The sequence below is a fragment of the Neopsephotus bourkii genome, unplaced genomic scaffold, assembly GCF_033783945.1.
Source record: "Neopsephotus bourkii isolate Nb327-2 ecotype Australia unplaced genomic scaffold, CSIRO-AGI_Nbou_v1 NB_940, whole genome shotgun sequence".
In the NCBI taxonomy this organism is placed as follows: Eukaryota; Metazoa; Chordata; class Aves; order Psittaciformes; family Psittacidae; genus Neopsephotus; species Neopsephotus bourkii.
In genome coordinates, this window is record NW_026901434.1 from 483,461 (window position 1) to 501,872 (window position 18,412).

General features: G+C 43.6%; 1 protein-coding gene across 4 annotated transcripts; it reads right to left on the reverse strand.

The window, feature by feature from the left end:
• Positions 1-764: 764 nt before the first annotated feature.
• MPG (N-methylpurine DNA glycosylase) lies at positions 765-17,998 on the reverse strand. Of its 4 annotated transcripts, none has more exons than XM_061358229.1 (5): positions 17,909-17,998; positions 16,127-16,274; positions 10,694-10,919; positions 7,116-7,320; positions 765-1,279 (listed from the first exon to the last, which is right to left on the reverse strand). In XM_061358229.1, exons 3-5 carry the CDS (start codon positions 10,913-10,915, stop codon positions 861-863), a joined length of 846 nt encoding a protein of 281 aa, XP_061214213.1. In that variant the 5' UTR covers positions 10,916-10,919; positions 16,127-16,274; positions 17,909-17,998; the 3' UTR covers positions 765-860. The 4 variants fall into 4 exon arrangements, with proteins under 4 accessions (XP_061214213.1, XP_061214210.1, XP_061214212.1 ...); XM_061358226.1 differs by lacking the exon at positions 17,909-17,998 and adding an exon at positions 17,873-17,892; XM_061358228.1 differs by lacking the exon at positions 16,127-16,274 and having other exon boundaries at positions 17,909-17,931.
• Between the last annotated feature and the right edge of the window lie 414 nt (positions 17,999-18,412).

An 18,412-nucleotide genomic window follows, 5' to 3' on the forward strand; every position in this document is an offset into this window, starting at 1 on the left:
GAAGGCACCAAACAAGGTGTTTTTCATACGATGGGACAAGGGTTTTGAAAACCTTGCCTGTGAATTCCAAGGTGAGGAAGGGTGGGGATGTAGGGGTGACCCTGTCACCCCTCAACTTCCCAGTATGGCTGCAGGTTCTGTGCTGAATCATAGAGGTTTTCCTCCCCCTGTACCTCATGGCAGGCTACAGTACTGATGTGTTCTGTGTTGTGGTTCACACAATGGTAAGTTTTCCATTGAACTGGTTTCAAAAGCAGCTGGAAAAACAAACAAAACCTGTTCTTGTTCTCTAGGCTGGATGTTATAGGCTGGTATAGGTTTGAATGGGTTGCTGCAGGTCTCCTGTCCAAAACTCTGCTCAAAGATGTGTCAGGTCAGGTCACTCAGGAGCTTGCCTGGTGGAGGTTCAAATGTCCCACAGCTTCTCTGGGCCCCTGTTCTAGTGTTTGCCCACTCTCACAGTCAACATTTTTTCCATACAGCTAATAAGAATTTCCTGTTTTCCAGCTTGTGCCCATTGCCCTTCATCCTGTCTGACAAAAGCCTGGCTCTGTCTTCTCTGCACCCTCTCACTAGGTAGTTGTAGACAACAGTAAGATCCCTCCTTTACCTCCTCTCCTCCCAGCTCTTTTGCCACTCATCCACCTTAATTAAGCAGTTAATTGGCACAAGAGAAAGTGCCCTTTGACGTCCCAAACCAAGCTCAGTTCTGGCTGGCAGCCATAGGCCAGCCTGCCCCACACATAAAATTCCACCTTGCCCCATTCATTGTAATGAAGTACATTTATTGTTTTAAAACCTCCAGGTCCCTCTGTCTGCCGCAGCTGCTGCCACCACACAGCTATAATACAGAGCACAGCTCAAGTCCTGCTTGGTGCCACACTTGCAAGACAAGAAAGCTGTCCCATTGCTGCCATCTCTCTCTCCGTTTTCTTGTCTACAACACTCACGAATCTGTTTCCTTGTAAATAAAACCTGAGGGGTTTCTGTGTCCACTCTCCCCTGTTACCAATACCAATCCTTGTTGTGGCTACCACGTCCTGCTCCCCTGGTAGATCAGGTCCAGGTATCATCCAGATGGCAGCATCTTGTGCCAGGTCTCTTTGGTCAAAAGTCTTATCAATCCCAAATGCCTGGCAGAGCTTGGAGGGTCCATTACACAGCTGCCAGTCCTTCAGCAGCTTTGTGGGTCCTTTCCTTGAAGCACTGCGCATCTCTCTCATCGCATCTAATCCCTGCAGAGGTTCCAAAGAGCGAAGCAATACTGCAGCCCCTTCCCCTGCATGGAACAAGAACTATGTGTCAGTACAGGGTTGTTAAGAACATCTCAGCTTTCAGCCTGCAGCTCAGCCTGATGGAGCAGGGAATTGCCTGCAGCACACAACCAACCACAGGGTCTGTCCTTCCATTGGGCAGCTTTGCATTAAGCACCAGGCTCTGGAGTCAGCTTTCTCCCTTCCCTCTTCTGAATGTCCAGTTCCCATAGCTCCATGTCCTTTACTCATGGTGCTGACTTGCTCTTCCCCAACCCCACTTCTCGATGTTACTAAGTTTAGCTGCTGCTCCAAGGCTTGCCAGAGGGCAAGAGGTGTTTCTTATGTCAGCAGAATGTTCAGGAAAAATACACATATGGTTCAGTTTTGGCATAGCTATCCAGAGCCGCTCCCAGACCCAGTGGATTTATAATAAACTCTTGATTACAAGAACTCCACTAAAAAAGGAGAGGGGAACAGGTCTGGATGCTGCCAGCAGAAAGAGGCAGCTTGCAGAGATAGACTGGACAAAGGGAAACCTGTGAAGGAGCTGCAGGCACTGAGAGCAGCCCCTGTTATGTGCATGCCCTTGCTGCAGGTGTTCCCAATTCAAACATCCTCATGGAGGGATGACCATGGCTTTGGGTAACTGCATAGCCATGACTAAGAGCAAGCTGAATCCCTATGCCAAGGAAGCTCTCGCAAGATGGGAGCCTGTGGCAGGATGGGGCTGCAGAGTCTGGCTGTGGGATGCATGGCTCTGAAAGCATCACTTCAGCAGAGAAGCCCTTTCTGTGACAAGAAGTGAAGAAAACTGACAGGTTCTCTTCTCAAAGGTGGTTTGCTGCCCTATCAGGAGTCTTAGGAAACTCCAGCCCTTACCAGCTGCCCTCCCCAGTTTTGGTGACAGTGAAGGAAACGTGCAGCTCTGAGCACAGCCATTCCCCTGCGATAAGCATCTCCAGTCTAAGAGGGACATAAGCACTTCCTTGGTATTTTCCACTGGACATCAGGGAAGGTCTTCTCATGACCTGTAGTGGGTGAGGAGAGCAGCTGGTGCAGCACTGCCCCACGCAGCACCCCTTGTGCTGGGGCCACCCGCAGCATTCCTGCCAGCATCTGCATGCTCCATGATGCTGCTCCGAACAATCCCCTCTCCCACCTCAAACATCTGGAGATGTGCTCAGGCCTGGCAAGAGCTTTTTTTGTAGGCACTGACAGATCTTAAGGACTGCGATTTCCAAAACCAGAATCCTTCATGTTTTGTACAACTCCCACACTAAATTACCCTTCTGGGCTCCCAGCTGAGCCTACTGACTGAGAACCTGATTCCTGGCTTTGTGAGGTGTGTCTATTGCCCCAGACCTGCTCCAAGCCCCCTTTGCCCTCAGTATGTCTCAGTGAAGTCAACAGACTTCTTTCCAACAGCTGTCAGCAATCTGTTCCCAGGCACTCCCTTCTCTGAGGGAGGGGATTGATGCTAATCTGGCAGCCAAAAGCTGCTTCCCTGTTCTATAGTGATTTAGAGCTCAAAGGTCACTTTAGATTTTTAAGAACATGCTACATGTCCTAATTCTGCTTTTCATCCATGCATAAAGAAACATCCTTCGCATCAGGATGCTGCCTCACTTGCCAGGAACAACTGTGGGATTCTGAGCAATCCTTTAATTACTATACTTGCTTTCATCCCTCACAAATGCAAGTGGAAACCGGGGTTACACTTGAATTAAACTGTGGCCTTGGGAGTTCACGTGAAGAGTGACAAGCACTCAGAGAAACTGCAGGTGCTTCCAGAGCCCCGGCAGGGGATATGCAGCATTTCTGTCTCTGCATTTCCACCAGAAGACAGTTTTTGCACTATCTATTTGCAGCACAGACACCATGCTCTGCCCAGAGCCAGCAGTCCCCAAATGTGACAGCAACACCACAAGAGCTTTGGGTAGATGTGGAGACAGCAGACAAGAGTGCAGGGATGCCATGACGAGCTACTGCCTTCTCTGCCCCATCTGTCCCCGCACCCCAGGCTCATGTTCGGGTCCTTCTGAGCATATTTGCACATCAGAAGTTTTATTTTAACTACCAAAGAGCAGCTTCCTTCCGACTCAGCTCCTGCCTGCCAGAATGCTTCAGCTGCCTCCCTCCCTCCCACAGCCTGCAGCAGTTTGCTCTCAGGGGTTACCTGGCTTCAGCATCTGCCTGGCACAGATAGGGCTGCTGACACACCATCAGCAGCAGTGCCAGTCCAGAGATGCAGGGTATCTACCACCCATGCTGAAGAGTCACTCCATATAATGAGTAGCATTCAGAGCTAAAAGCTGGGATCTAACAACAATGCTGAGGCAAATTCTCTCTCTGAGCAGCTAGAAATCATAAACTGATCGGAGGGAAGTCCCACACCCCCACAGCACAGCTTGCTGCTGCTTCCCTGGACTGGCTCCAGCTCCCATTCTTGGAAACAGCTTCTGGCCACCGAAGGGAAGAAAGTTTTGTCTCCACCCATCTGACTCTCGCTGCTCCCGAAACACTTCCTTCAAAGTCCTAGTCTAAGATCTGCAAGGCAGGGGGAAGACCACGCAGTGTGATACTGGGCCAGGGTAAAGCATCACTGGGATCTTGATTTTACAAGCTGTTCATTCAGATTTGGCAGCAAAATGCACACCTTGGCAGATTCCAGAGCAACAAATCACAGCAAAGTCAGACTGTCATATAGGTCTCAGATCCTGAGCTGATTAAAGACCATAATGACTAAAGGCAGTGTTAAACTGTTTTCAAAACAAAAGTCTGCTGCAGCAGTCCAATTCATGCTGCTTGCCTGGTCCCAGCAGCGTGTGTCTGGGACTGCCCTGTGCAGTGTCTGGTCCAAGAAGGTAGGCACAGACACCAGGGACAGCGCAGCACTCTGATCTCTGTCCAGTCAAATGGCAGCTGCTTCCATTAAGCTGGTAGCTCCAGATAAGCTCCATGGTCATTTAGTTCAAGAGTCTGAGAAGCAGCCGCACAGCAGTCGCTGCCAGTACTGATGAGGTTATACTTGTTCTCTGAATTGCTTGCCTTCCTCCCACAAGGATCCTGTAATTTAAGCAGCAAAAGCACTTGCCTACACTTCAAACTAGATAGTTTAATCTAAGCCAGCTGAGAAGTTGTGATTATTCCTCAGTGCTAACTTTACTAAACCACCTCAACCCATCCTAGATCTCAGTTAAATCTCTGTGCTCGCTCCGTGTCCAGAAATCCATGCTTTGTTAAAAATCAGTGTACAACTGCATGAGCATTTTGATGCAAGCCACCCGATGGCCAAACAGAAATATCTTTCAAGATCCATTTGGAAAATCTCTGTAACTGATTTCTCCTGAAATCAACCTCAGGTTTCCCCCTCATTCTCAAGTCATTCAATATGATCTTTGCTAATATGCATCCAGGTGAAAACTGAAATGGCTTAAAAAAGGGTCAATTTGTGTGTATGAAGACATCAGGAAACCCCCAAGACCTTTCCCTTTCCCCTCTTCACTACTCCACTTTGCTGTGGCAATGCCATACAGTATTCCCAGATGTAAACCCCAACTACTTGTATAAATCAAGTTGCTCTCCTGTTGTATGTGCATGTCTAGACTTGTTCTGCTCCACCCCTCCATCTACAGAAACCTATAACAGAACTGGAAGAGATTCAGGGACAGGAAACCAGGATCAAAGTTATAGACTGGCTTTGGAGCAAAAGCCTAAGGACAGAATAACTGAGTAAAAACCTTCAGCTTGGAAGACAGTTGAGGGGAAAATATGAAACATCCTAGGAGATCACAGGAGGCAGAAGATAATACATGGGAATAGATGCAACCATTCCATGTTCTCCACTGTTTAACTCCTGGTGCTCTGCAACTTTGCACAGCCAAAATCCAAGAGAAGAATGATGCAGCTCTGGGACTTCACTGGAGATGCACCCTTTGAAAAGCATTTAGTGTTCTCTCAGTAATTTTTATCTTTCCAAAGTGACACCTTCAGAAATAACATGTTCATGTTCCTTTTATAGTTTCCTGGTAAGTCACTCAGGTTTTCACAGCATTTGTAGGGAATTCTTGCAATAAGAGCATGATCTGTGCTACTAAGAAGGACCAAGCTATGCCACGACAAGGTTTTTTGGTTTTGCCAGTGTTTCCATGTGTTTTGTGCACAGACACAGCCAGATTCAAAACAAAGTTTCCAAGATCTGTCCCATATCCAAAGAATTAAATGCTTTTGCCTTTGACCCACGTGCAGAAGTGCCACCACAAAAGACAGCTCCTCAGACTAAATGACAGGACAGGCTTCTTCTCCACCTATACTAAGGTGAGAAAAGCATCTTGTGTACAATCCCTCCCCAGATTCTTTCTCTCAACACATCTGCACATGAGATAACACACCAAAGGAGTACATCCTGCTTATGTAGGTGCATCTATGACACACAACACACACAGCCATGCTGTTTACCTTAGTGTGTTCCTGACAAAGCTGGTAGTGACAGCTGTGCTTGGTGTCAACATAGCTGCGTGTATGGCAGGCTGATGGAGAATAAGTTTATAACAAAAAAGTCCCAACTAAATCCATCCCAACAGCAAGCTCTAACTGATTTGCTAGAAAGCTAAACACGGGTATGTAAGAGAAAAATTCCCAGAGTATAAATTTCAAATAATTTTTTAGAATTCGAGGGCTAAGCATCTTTTTTTTTTTTAATAAAAATCATTATTCCTAGTATTTCAAGTACTAAGAGACCCATCCTGAATAACAAGCCGTTCTGCTTTCATTATGTGAACAGATTTGGCAGGGACAATGTAATGAAACCCACATGTGTTCATCCACCAGACTCCAGACCTCCATTTAGGAAGACAGGCTCTTCCCCCACACTGTAACCTGGCCCTGTGTTTCTGCCTGGCTCCTGTCCAAAGGCCAAAACCTGAGGATTAACAGTCACAGTTACATTTGCTTTCCTCTTTGGAATACATGAGCGGTGGGTTTTTTTAAGCTGTATCTTTGAAATAGCAAAAAAGAAATTACTGTTGAATTTTTTTCCTAACAAAATGAGTATTTATCTTAGAAATACCTGCCGCTGTTTTACAGCGTCCCATTAATGAGTAACTTCATAGGAAGGCAAACACTGTCATTCTTACAGGAAAGAAGTTTCCAAGGTTTGGAAGTAGCACTTGCTTGTTAACAGAGGCTGAGGAAGGAGGGAGTCCCAGTAAGTTCTAAAATAATTTGATTAGGGGTTGATTATATTGAGAATAATAAAAGATGGAAGATTCTGTAACAGTCTGGGTATTTTGATTTTTTGTTTAAAGGAACAACAAAGCAGCTAAAACACTCCTACACTGACTCTTTGCTTAAGCTTAGGACATCTCAGACCTCTTTGTTTTCCCCATCTTCTGAAGATAAATGTAGGAGACAGAAGAGTTTCTTATCATGACAACAGACACTAAGATTTAGGCTGTCATTAAGACTCCAAATTCTGCATCACCACTTTCAAGGAACAGAGTTCACTGAACCACCCAATTGAGGCAGCAGCCCAGGTCATTGAAACTGATCAAGATTCTCCTCCAGACCTTCCTGTCTTTCTGGGCCTCAACAGTTCACAGCTGGGACCCAAACCCCACCAGGCTAGCTGTGCAGCTGGAGATGGGCCCTGCTTGTAATATCCAAAGTTAATACACTGTCTGTCCACAGTTACGTGCCATTCCCAACAGCAAAACCCAGGCCCTAAGGGAAGAAGATGACAGCAAGTCCCCAAGTTGACAGAGCCCATAGGGAGCTGACAAGTGACAGCAACATGGCAGATGTAGCTTGAAATATCAACCCTATGCTGTAGGTATTAAAACTCTTTCAGCCTCAACTTACCTTGACTGGAAACATTCACACAGAAATGAATCCCATAGATCTGATACACGTACAGAGTTCCTGGTTTCATGAACATAGCTGCATTTCGTTGAGTCTGCTTCCCACCTTTCGAGTGGGAAGCTTCATCTTCCCCACCCAGATAAGCTTCTGTTTCAACAATCCTCCCCCAGAGTTCTCTGCCATCAGGAAGTTTGCGAACTAAAATCTGAAAGAGAGGTCAGAGTGCATCAGTTAGCAACCCTCTGTGCAAAATAACCAGAGCACACAAGCTGAGGAAACAAAGAAACTGGAACAAAAGGACCTGATAGTACTGCATCCCCTCCTCTCCAGCAAGCAGCTCAGTCTGTAAGCTAACAGCTTCTGCTGGCCAGGCCGCAGCCCAGTACAAGAAGTTCCTACCTGTCATTAATTCCATGAAATGCCTGGAGTGTCTAGATGTGGCAGTATCATAAAAAATCAGTTTATGATCCTATATACAGTAAAGCCCACAGAGTTGATTTGTGGTTATTTTGGTTATTTTCTCTATTCTCCACCACAATCCACCAGGTTTAAGGCAAAAAAGCACCACCAATATCAATCTTGAAGCATCACGAATATATTCTTTAGATCAGGAGAAACATGAGAGTAGCACAATTACATAACTGTTATGATTAGATAGTCTCTCTCCACAGAGATGGTTCAAACAAGTCCTACTCCCTAACCACAGAGATAATCACAACCAGAGCGAGTACTGATGCTATTTCTGTATTTTCTGCACCGTGGAGAGGGGCAGTGCAGGAGAGCTGGAAATTGGCTTCAGGCACACAACAACAGATCCTTGTTATTACAGTGTGTTCCTTGCTTCTGGTACCTCCTTAAATAAAACAAAGCAGATGGAGGGTAAAACCCGCGACACTGAGAATATTCTCTGTAAAAAGAAAACAATCACTAAACTTCATACAAAGGTTTTTGTGGTTTGATCTGATTTCTAAATTTCTTATTTTACTTGTGTTTCAGAAATTCTGCAGTATAGTCTAATTTAGGCAACAGCTATCAGTTTCATTCTACTATATTCAGCACTTCCATATTGGAAAACCAGCCATTGAAAAAAATTACTTTCAAGAAACAAAGCTCAATTCCTAACAGATGTTTGTGCTGGATTGCTAATGCAATTACTGATGGGATCATGGACGCTCCAGCAGTCAGTCTCAAATGTTGCCATTCTGGTCTCTCACCATCTCCCTGCAGTGCTTCTCATATTGTTGAAAATAATAAGTTTATTATTTTTATGAAAAATGCACTGGTGTTTTGCAATTGCCTATAAACACGCCAAAAGCACACCCATGTGGCCACGCTGCTCTTTCACTGTGATGAAATACAGTGGTTAAGTTACGATTTTGAAAGCATTCAGGCATTTCCCCGAGTCTTCAGACACACCAAACATTCACAGTTAAAGAATGGTGATCATTCACAATACTTCACAGCAAACTATTTTATAGAAGCTTTTATTTCGCACTGAGGATGTATCTTGCTGTTACGACAGTTTGTTTTGAGAAGCCATTTGCTGCATGTATGTTTTGGTTTGGTTTTTTTGTTCCCAAGTATCACATTTAAGGTTAAGCAGTATTACTATATCAGGCACCTCCAAAATTTGGTAGAATTGAGGTAACAAAACACTAAAATACCATTATTGTTTTAATTCTAAGAAAATGAGAGAATAGAATCGGTCATGGGAGACTGGGAGTTATACTTTAAGAAAATCTAAAATTAAGATAGAAATTGCCTGGCATGTAATTCTAGGCCTAAATAGGAAAAATACAGAATTAGAACTAAAATATCTGCTCAGGGTAACTGTATGGCATAAGGGTGTCAGAGTCATTAAGATGACAAAAAATGCATCAGTACTGGGAGATTCAGGTATTCTCATATAGACCAAGTAAATATCACAGTAGGACAGGACACAAATGATGGTTTTTCAGACAGCATCAGATGCTTTGCAGAGTGAGCAATTGGGGATCTCACAAAAGAAGACTAAAATCTCAAACTTATCCAGAGTAAAATGCAAAGGCTTTTCCAGAGACTTATCCCTGAAAACAACTTTTGTCACGACCATGAAGTTCAGTGTCCTTCCACAAGCATCAAGGTCCAAAATTAATCTGTCAGGGTTCTGCTTACCAGCAAAAAGGGGAAATTACGTAAAGTGAGGAAACTTGTTAGGAAGAACTTGGAAGAGGCAGCCAGAGGTCAAAGCTGGAAAGCCAAACCTCTAGCAGGATGTCTATAAAGATAGCACACATGACGTATCAGAGAGAGGTTAAGACAGACCAAAAAACCCCAGTAGGGTTAAAAAACAGAGCAAAGGCATCAATTACAAGCAAGACAATATCCTTAGAAAATAAAATAAAGCACTAGACACAGCAAGAGAGGCCAAACCCAACAGTTTGTGGAACAAATTCCTAGAGTTATCTAAACCAATGAGAACCCAGAGGGTCTGGTCACACTACTGACAATAAAGGTATTAAAAAAAAAAAAGACTCAAGAGAAGATAAGACCAGAGCAGTGAAAATAAAAACACGTTTTGCAATTGTATTTAGGAAGTCCCAGACTGGAACATTTTGTAGGGAAAACACTGGAGGAATTCCCTCCCATGGAAAGAGTGGGAGAGTTTTTTGAAGGACTCGTTAAGCAGAAGAGAGACGTTTCATCTCCCCCGCTCTCATTTCCAAAGGCTTTTAACAAGTTCAGAGATTCCTCAAAGCTTCTAGAATGGGATAAGGGAGAAGGTCCTTTCATGAACCAGTAATGTCTTTAAAACTCAGAAACAGAAGATAGGAACCACAGGTTTTGGAGTGAAGATTTGGAGTGAACTGTGGGACTGCAGAGTCCTAAACATCTCCACGCTCAGGCCTGTGCTACCTCACATGGTTGTAATAACCTCAGAGAAGTGATCATCAGAGAGCTCACCATGTGTACTGACAATGAGCTACTCAGAACAGCAGAAATGAAAGCAAGTAGTATGAGAGACAACTTTCAAAGCATACAGGTCAGCAGGAAAGTACTGAGCAGTCTGCTGAACATGCAGATAAAAATGAAATACTCAAGTACACTACGACAGTGGATACTGGTCAAGAAAGGCTGAGGACCTGCCATGCTATCAGTATCACAAGATAGTAAAAGGGAGGCAGAGAAGGAGATGTTGCTGACTGCAGAGCATTACTTTACACTGAGCTAAGCAAGAGCCAAAAACAAATAAAGGAATACTTGAAAGGAAAATAATGGGCCCGACACAACCTTCAAACCATAAACAGCAAAGTACATTTCAGTAAACCAGAAAAAGAGGGAGAAAAAATCCACAGAAACTAATTCTGAAATGCAATATTAAATGAAACCTGTAAAATTACTCCTCTGACTCCATCCAAAATAGACTGAGCTACTAGTCTTTAAATTCCACTGCATTTAACAAGAGAAGGAATGAGAGCTGTATTCTTAAAATAGCAAAGTCTTGGAGTCAAATGACGGAAAGAAGAATTTTATCCTGTTACACTAAGTTATTAGCTAGCACATGCTCCAGTACAGTAATCCCAGCGTTGGTGTCTTACCTGTCCCAGAAAGGACTTGGCCAGGCTAATACAGGGCTGGTTGAAAAAATCTGCTTCTAGATGGGAAGAATTTTTTTTCTCTGCGGCAAAATATTTGCTGCTTTTTGGAGAAGAATCACCATCAAGTTTAGCGTTCAAGCTCCCCAAGGCATCAAAGGAAGGGAAGCTGGAGTCACTTTGGAGAGCACTTAACTGAGCCAACAGCTTTCGTTTCCTTGGCATAGTTCTAGAAAATTGATATAATAAAGAATATAAAGCTTATTTAAAAGTAACTCATTTCCACAAACTTATTTTTACACATCTCTCCACAGCAATGCATCTGAAAGCTATAGCTCATTGGACAACCTAGGCAAACTACAGAAGCAGGTGACAGATTTAGCTATGTCTACATCAAGCTAGGCAAATATTGGGATCTCCTGATAAGCAAACAGAAAACTGCTGTTTGAGTATTCATCTTTGAAGGATTGCAGATAAAAAGCAACTCTGCTCCTCTTAGCAGTAAAAAGTTGGCTAACTATTAGGTTAGGAAATTCAGAAACTGAAAACAAGGATGAATCAATACTAAGTACTTTTTACCTACAACTAATGTAATCCGTTAGCAAAAAACTGGAAACAACCACCTCAAAAATTGTGCAGGCCTATGAAGTCCAGAAAATCATGTATCAATCATTTTAAGCAATAATGTAGCTGGAGTAGAATCTAAAACTCCACAGAACGCAGAACATTTGAATTGGGAGATACCCTATTTACAGTCACGGTGACAGACTTGTTTATCATGCTGTAGAAATGTCTCTTAGAATCTCACAAACAGAAATTAAGCTTTAAATTCAGCCTACCGGAAAGATGAAGAGTAGTCTGTTCCAGTCAACAGTGTGTACCTGGGGAAACCACGTAACCTGCAAATGTTCTTCTAGGTTTGCCACCAATTTACTATGCAAGCTTCAAAATTAATTTTCTGTGCCACAGACTTTATACCTGTCAAACAGGAACAAACATTTATTCACTGTATAGAGTACTCTGAAACAGACAAAGATTTTGGAGCTGGAGATGATGATACAAACAGTGCCTCATTAGCTCAAACTCAAGAACAATTTGCAGTTTTCTATTTGTCTAGCAAAAGATCATCTCCAAGCTTGGGTGTTGCTGGAGATGCTATTTACTTTTCTTAAACAAGAGGTTAGGAAAACAATAGGGAATGCACTTTTCCTATACTGAATATACAAAAAAGCTGAAACCAGACTTTTAGAATTCCCCCATTGGCACTAGATTTGGAAAATGACTCTTACAAGAGAATACAAAGACACCAGGTTTTAGAAGATGCCTCACCAGTTCTGAAATTCAACCGCATGTAGATACATGGGGAAAAAAGTAAAGGTTGAACATCATACATAAGCAGAAATGGAGAAAGAATGCTACATACAGCTGAACCTGCAAGGGAAGTATATACATAGTTATGTAGCTGTTAGCACTCATTTTTCACCAGATCATCAACTTTTAAAAATTATTACAAAAGCTTTCACCATCAAAACCAATCTTTATCTTGTTCTGATGTTTTTCAACAAGAAAGCTCCACCAGCAATACTTTCCTTGAACTACACTGAAACAAATTCAGCATTGCTACACTCGGGACCCCCAGTGCCAATTCCTTAACAGTGTTACACTTCACTTCAGAAGAATCCAGACATAAACATATAAAAATAAGCAGCAAAACCCCCCAGTCACACAGGCACAACTGGCAGAGAGATGGCATGTTTTCTTCTAAACGTCTGTTTCTTTACTGCACTAATTCAGTGATGTCAGAGACTTGCCATAGAATGGCCAGCTCCGTGCCAGGTATTCTGCTCTCAACTGTGCTTTCACCTGGTGGGAATTCTTAAAGGTTTTGTCCGAAGTCACCAGCCTGCCTCAGACAGAATTGCCTGGTGGCCTTCACAAACCAGAGCCCTGCCTAGGAAAAAAGGTGCAAATAGGAAAAAAGGTTGCAAATAGGAAGAAAGGTTGCAGGAAGGCAGGGATGGAGGAGGAACACTGCTCTGTATCAGACCGACCCTCTGAAAGACCCATTCAAGGGAATCCTTCACACTGAAGACAGTACCTCCAGACTTTTCTGACAGTATTAACTGGAACTTCCAGTTCCTCAGCTGCACATAAAGACATGCTGAAAACATGGCCAATTTGAGTGAAGCATTAACTCATTTGGTAATTTGTGCTCTTATGGAATGTGACATCAGAAACAGGACCTGAGCTGCCTGGCACCAACTGCATTTCCAATTAAGTAATTCTTAAAAGCTGCAGGTGCTCTCATGTAAATGTTATACTGGCAGCCTTAGGGTACCTGTGATTTCATTGCCATAGGCTGATCCTAGACAGATCTCAGCATCTTCAACTCTCATTAGAAAGAGCAGTAGGAAACTGCTACTTTCCTACTCAGTAGGAAAGAGCGTTACACTCATAAGAAATGGGTCACATACAGAAATGTGACTGCTTTAAAAGCAAAAACATGGAATAAGGGGACTGCAGTAGAGGAAGAACAGTCTAACCTTTGTCTCCCTGCTTGTTCATACCAAAATATGAAACATAAAACTCTGCCTCAAAGCCTATCCACGCTTTCGAAAAAGGATGCTTCTTGTATATACAAATCCTTATCACCTATGAAAAAGCATGCTGTAGAAGACAGTACATACAAGGTGCCTAAGCCTCATGTATTTGGGAAGTAAGAGACATGATCTCTTCTTGTAGAAATCCACAGACAAAACTCTGCAACTTCATTTCTATCTAGATTTTCTTGCTTGGATAGTAAACAAATTCTACTTCTGTGCCTCAAACAGGAACCAGGGTTTAATCGCTAATCCTGTTGTAACCAAACTAGATACAAGTTGTTAAGCACGTGTGTGCACATGCACAAAAAAAAGTATGGAAGTCAGAAAAGGCAGATCAAGAGCTGAATATGTCTGCACAAGTGCCTGAAGCATTCAGGACTGCTGGGGTAGTCCCAGGCAAGTGTTAAGGGACCCTGAAAGCCAGAATCAGAGAGACACTGAAAATCCATGTAAACTGCAACTCAGCAGCAGATACACCCTGTAGTCAAGGCACAAGAGTCTACACAGGCTTCTTTAATACTTCTAGTGAGACTGCATTTGTAGGTGCTTCCTTATGTACTTAATGAGCTTTCACTAAAAGGTGGCAAGAAAAAAAATCCCACCTGTAATTTGCATGTACTTTTGGCTTACAGGTCCAAATACCTGCAGATGGGAGGTTTTCCTCACACACATATATCTCCTGATGAATGATGAAGAAATATACATAAGAACACATTGCCAGTTCTGGAAAGGCAATTCCTCATACTAATTCCCAGTTGTACAGATTATACGTGTGAATGTATGAATGGTCAATGCTGGGTCAGACCAAAGGACGCCTCTCTATCCTGCTCTCCAGCACAGGTCAGAATCAGTAGCTGATGGAACAACAAAATAAGCATGCAGTGCTTCCCCAACACATCCGCCACATCTCTCAACCAGGACCCTCTGAACCAGGCAGTTCCTGTGTACCTTGTGAGCTTACGCAGTCTTCCCTGAGCCTGTGTAAAACTATCAAACTGAGACTTTACCGATGAAGAAAGCTTCACAGAATTAGTCATTATGGCTCAAAAACCTCACTCATTTAGTGTGTGAAATCAGGACTGCTCTCCACCCACATGAATCAGATTACATTTGCAATTCATCCTCCTCAGCCCTGTTCTACCTTAAATAATGTAAAGCCAGCTCACATCCTCTTTCCTATCTTTGCACCAACTGTTTATGACAGGGAACTCCCTTACTATGTCAAGGGCTGCTCAGGTGAGGGCTCGTGTCTAAAAGCTTTCTGCAATCTGAGTAGACTGTAAGCCAAACTTCTCAACATGCTCTTTTAGACATTTACGGCATCATTTTCCATTACAAAAGCCACACTGGCTTTTCCCCCACCATACAATTTTTTCCCCACCATACATTGCAGGTGTCCAATACTTTTACCTTGCTGTATTTTCTACTAACTCAAACATCTAGGTCTGCAGTCCACAGATATCCCCTAGAACTCTCTTTAAAAAGTAACGATACGTCTGCTGCCGAGACCATCATTAGCAGCACTTTCCCTAAAGGCTTCATCTGGTTTGGCAACTTCTTCGCCATTGTCTATTAATTCCATAACCTCTTACACAGACACTTCATTTTAAGCCAGATCCCTGAATTCTCAGCAAAAAGGATTTCCAGCCACCTTTCCTGTCTAGTCTAACCTATTAGTGACTAGAAGTGAGTTGTCCTGGAAAACAGTGTGGAGTGCTGGAGAAGCAGGCAAAAAAAAAAAAAAAACAACTTGAAAAACAGAGTGCAGGTAGGAGCTAATATGCCATAACCATAACTACTAAGTCAGTCTCTCCCCTGACAGACTTGGACACTATGTGCAATTCTACTACTAACTCAAAAGTGTGACAAAAATAATGCTTTTATTCACCTTACTGAGTTCTTGTAAGTACATTAAAAGTACTGTGATGCTTGTACATACTGGGGATGTAATTTCCTGCAAGATGTCCTTCCAATTCCAGTCCTTGCTCCTACTGCCTGCTGGACATCTTGAGCTTTTTGGAATGAATCTTACCCATTCTTTTGTAAAGAACAAAGAAGATAACAATGAAGGAGAGTGATGGAAAGTCATGAAAAACCCAAAAAGCCTTCACAGCAAAATTATGCTCCATTTTGGTTGATTCTCTTAAATCATTTTCTTTTGTTCTGTTTCCCCCCACCAACATTTCTCCACCAACATTTTAGCTGCTATTTTTAACTGAGTGCTAAACATGCATATTAAATGAAAGCAAACAAATAAAACACTAACAATGGATGTTAGCTAGCTCAGCCTCCTGAGATTTGAGTTAATCAAGGCAGCATTTAGAGAAGCCACAAACACTGATCAGGAAATGGACATATAGACTCAAAAACATCTGCAGTTCGGGTTTTTTCTTTATATCTACATTATTGGTAGCAGTGTCCATTGTGTGTATTGAGCTAATCATTCAAGAGCTCCAAGTTGTATTCTTTCCTACCTCAGTGATGGCAGTGAGGACACTCCTGGTTTGTAGAAGATACTGAAAGAGCTATATAAGCGGATAAAGAACTAGTTGGACTCCAGTCTTAGGTACCCATCTTAAAAAATGACCCTAGAAAACACATTCCTTCCTCAAATCTTAATATTGCACGAGAAATAATTTAGTTTTGGCATGGGGGTTTGACTCAATGACCAAAGATGTTTCACCAAAGCCTTCATTAGTGCATTGATAAGCCAGAAAACTTGTGATTCACGCTCAAATATCTGAACAAGATCCACAAAGAGGGTTCCTGTTGAAGTACCAGTGACTTAAAGACTAAGAAGAAAAATATAAACAGCAAAGACATAAAGATTTACCTGAAAAAGGATCCTGGAGTTGCTCCCTCTATAAGCACTGAAGCAGAGGGTTCCCACACCTCTTCCTGAGAAGTCAGCCCTAGGCTCAGAGGAATAAACTGCTCCACATGCAGTTGTACTAAGGACTGTGTGAAGTCCAATGAGAAGTCTTTAACTTAAAGAACAGCTCGTTTCAGGCCAAGGTACTCGAAGAAAGGCCTCAGTACTCAAGCTCTGCACAAAGAACCTGAGTGCTCCTAAAAAAAACATGTGGGGGGAATCCCAGCCACACTTTGTAATCAGTCATGAGACAGGCTCCTAACAGGTAAGGTGTTGCTCAAGGCGATTAAATTGGGACTGACTCAATGCACATCCTGCACATCCTATGAGCCTCTCTCCTTAGTGAGAAAGTCTCTTTTTTTCTAGAGGGAAGGCTTATCCTACATTTAGCAATTCAGGATTAATCTGTACAGTATACGCCTCTTACAAAGTATTGCTGTCCACTTTGCACTGCATTACCAGACACCATGAGACAGCTGTAGGAAGAAAACGGAACACTGGATCAGAGCTTCAAGATGATGGTCTGCAGAGATACAAGTGTAAATGCAGGTAAAGAGAAATAACTGATGTAATGTCCACCAGGAATAGTGGAGGACATTTTCAAAACACTAGAACAAAGCCTTCAGACCCCATATAAACAAAGAAGCATCTGAGGAGAGGATGATTTCCCACACAGCTTTGCCTAATACACTGTATATAACAATAGTTTGCTAATGGCAAGTGAGACAGAACACTTCTGATGGTATAACAGAGGAACAAAAGCAAAAGTGTCTTCTATAAAAAGATGCTTCCAGGAAACCACCAAATTGCTGATGGCTGTAGAGGCTGTGAAAATCTGAGTCAGACACTGATCTGAACCAGCGGAACACAAAGGTGCTCCTGTTATGCCATAGCAGCCTTGTTTCTAACCTGGCCATCTTATTTAGAAAAGACTCAGGTTTTGAGAACAGGTTTGCAGCACATTTCTGTGGAATGGGTATTTTTCCTCCATATAGGGCTCAAACCGTACCACTTCTGTTACACATCTGTACAGCAGCTGCTCTTGGAGCACTCAACTGTGAAAACACTCTTCCCCCAAAACCTCTAGAGCATGTATTACCAATTTCATAATCTGTTTACTTAATCATGTACAAAAATGCCAAAGGAAGCTCTCTACAAAAGAGACACGAGAGCAAGCAGGACACAGCACAACCTTACTCAAACTGTATTTATACACCTTATCTATCCAGGTGATCACAACCTTCAGTCCCCACACCTGAAATGTATGCAGAAAACGGGGGTATTACCTTTCCCTCAGCATTGATTGCATAGCCTTTGTATGATCTTTAGCTCATAACATACATAAAACATATGGGTTTACAGTGTTAGAAGGGGTCATTTCCATACACAGGTGTGTAGCACAGCTGTAAGTAGTACCGACAGCTACAAAGGCAATGCAAGACGCCTAACAGCTCTTCCTGCTAGATGCACGGGAAGCATTTATGGATTTTGCAGTGAAACCTTCGTATGACAAACCGGTTATGGTGGCACTAAGTGCAGCCCACAAGTACATCACTATTAAGCAGAACAGCAGCACGTGTTTTTAAAGGGGGCCAGGCCGCCGAGCTGCAGCGCTGGGCCTGGGGGGCGGCGGGGAACAGGGGCGGCCTTTCCGAGAGCGGCGGGTGCAGGCCCCGCACCCCCCGTCAGCAGCCGGAGCCGCCTCACCTCAGCCCGCCCAGGCCCGGTCCCCCTCACACGCACCTGCCGGGGCCTCCCGACGCCGCTGCCGGCCGCTTCCCCACCTCGGCCGGCCGCGGCCTGTAACGGCAGCATGCGGGCCTCCGGCGGAACCCTGGCGGAAGCCGGGAGCTGTCGTGTGGGGCGTGCCCGGCGCGGTGTGCGGGGAGGCGGGCCCGAGGCTGGAGGGGCGTCGGTGGGGGTGCGCTGAGGCTCTTGGGAGTGAAGATCGGTTTTTGGCCGGACACCTCAGCTGCAGGTGGCGATGGTCTGCAATCAAAGTGATATACAGCCTTTCCTCCGGGCGCGCATTGTGGCGCTCGATTTCTAGACCGCAGAAACCTGTGCGCCGTGTTTGAACTCTGTCTGGTTTTCAGAAAAATAAAGGGGTGAATATGGGTTCTGGTGAATAAGAATGGTCACAAGCTGGCTTTACAGAAAGCTGCATTAATTATTCCCTCAGTTCCCTGAGTAAGAAGTGTCTGGCCTGTGGAAAAAGAACTTGGCTTCAGGTTTTAACCAGATGGA

What these genes read in the sequence shown, in the direction of transcription:
- MPG (XM_061358229.1), bottom strand. Translation starts at nt 10,915, where the DNA reads ATGCCAAGGAAACGAAAGCTGTTGGCTCAGTTAAGTGCTCTCCAAAGT. An exon ending in CCAAGTCCTTTCTGGGACAG is followed by an intron (nt 7,321 to 10,693) that starts GTAAGACACCAA and finishes CCTCTCTTTCAG; the next exon opens with ATTTTAGTTCGCAAACTTCC. An exon ending in TGTGAATGTTTCCAGTCAAG is followed by an intron (nt 1,280 to 7,115) that starts GTAAGTTGAGGC and finishes TGTTCCATGCAG; the next exon opens with GGGAAGGGGCTGCAGTATTG.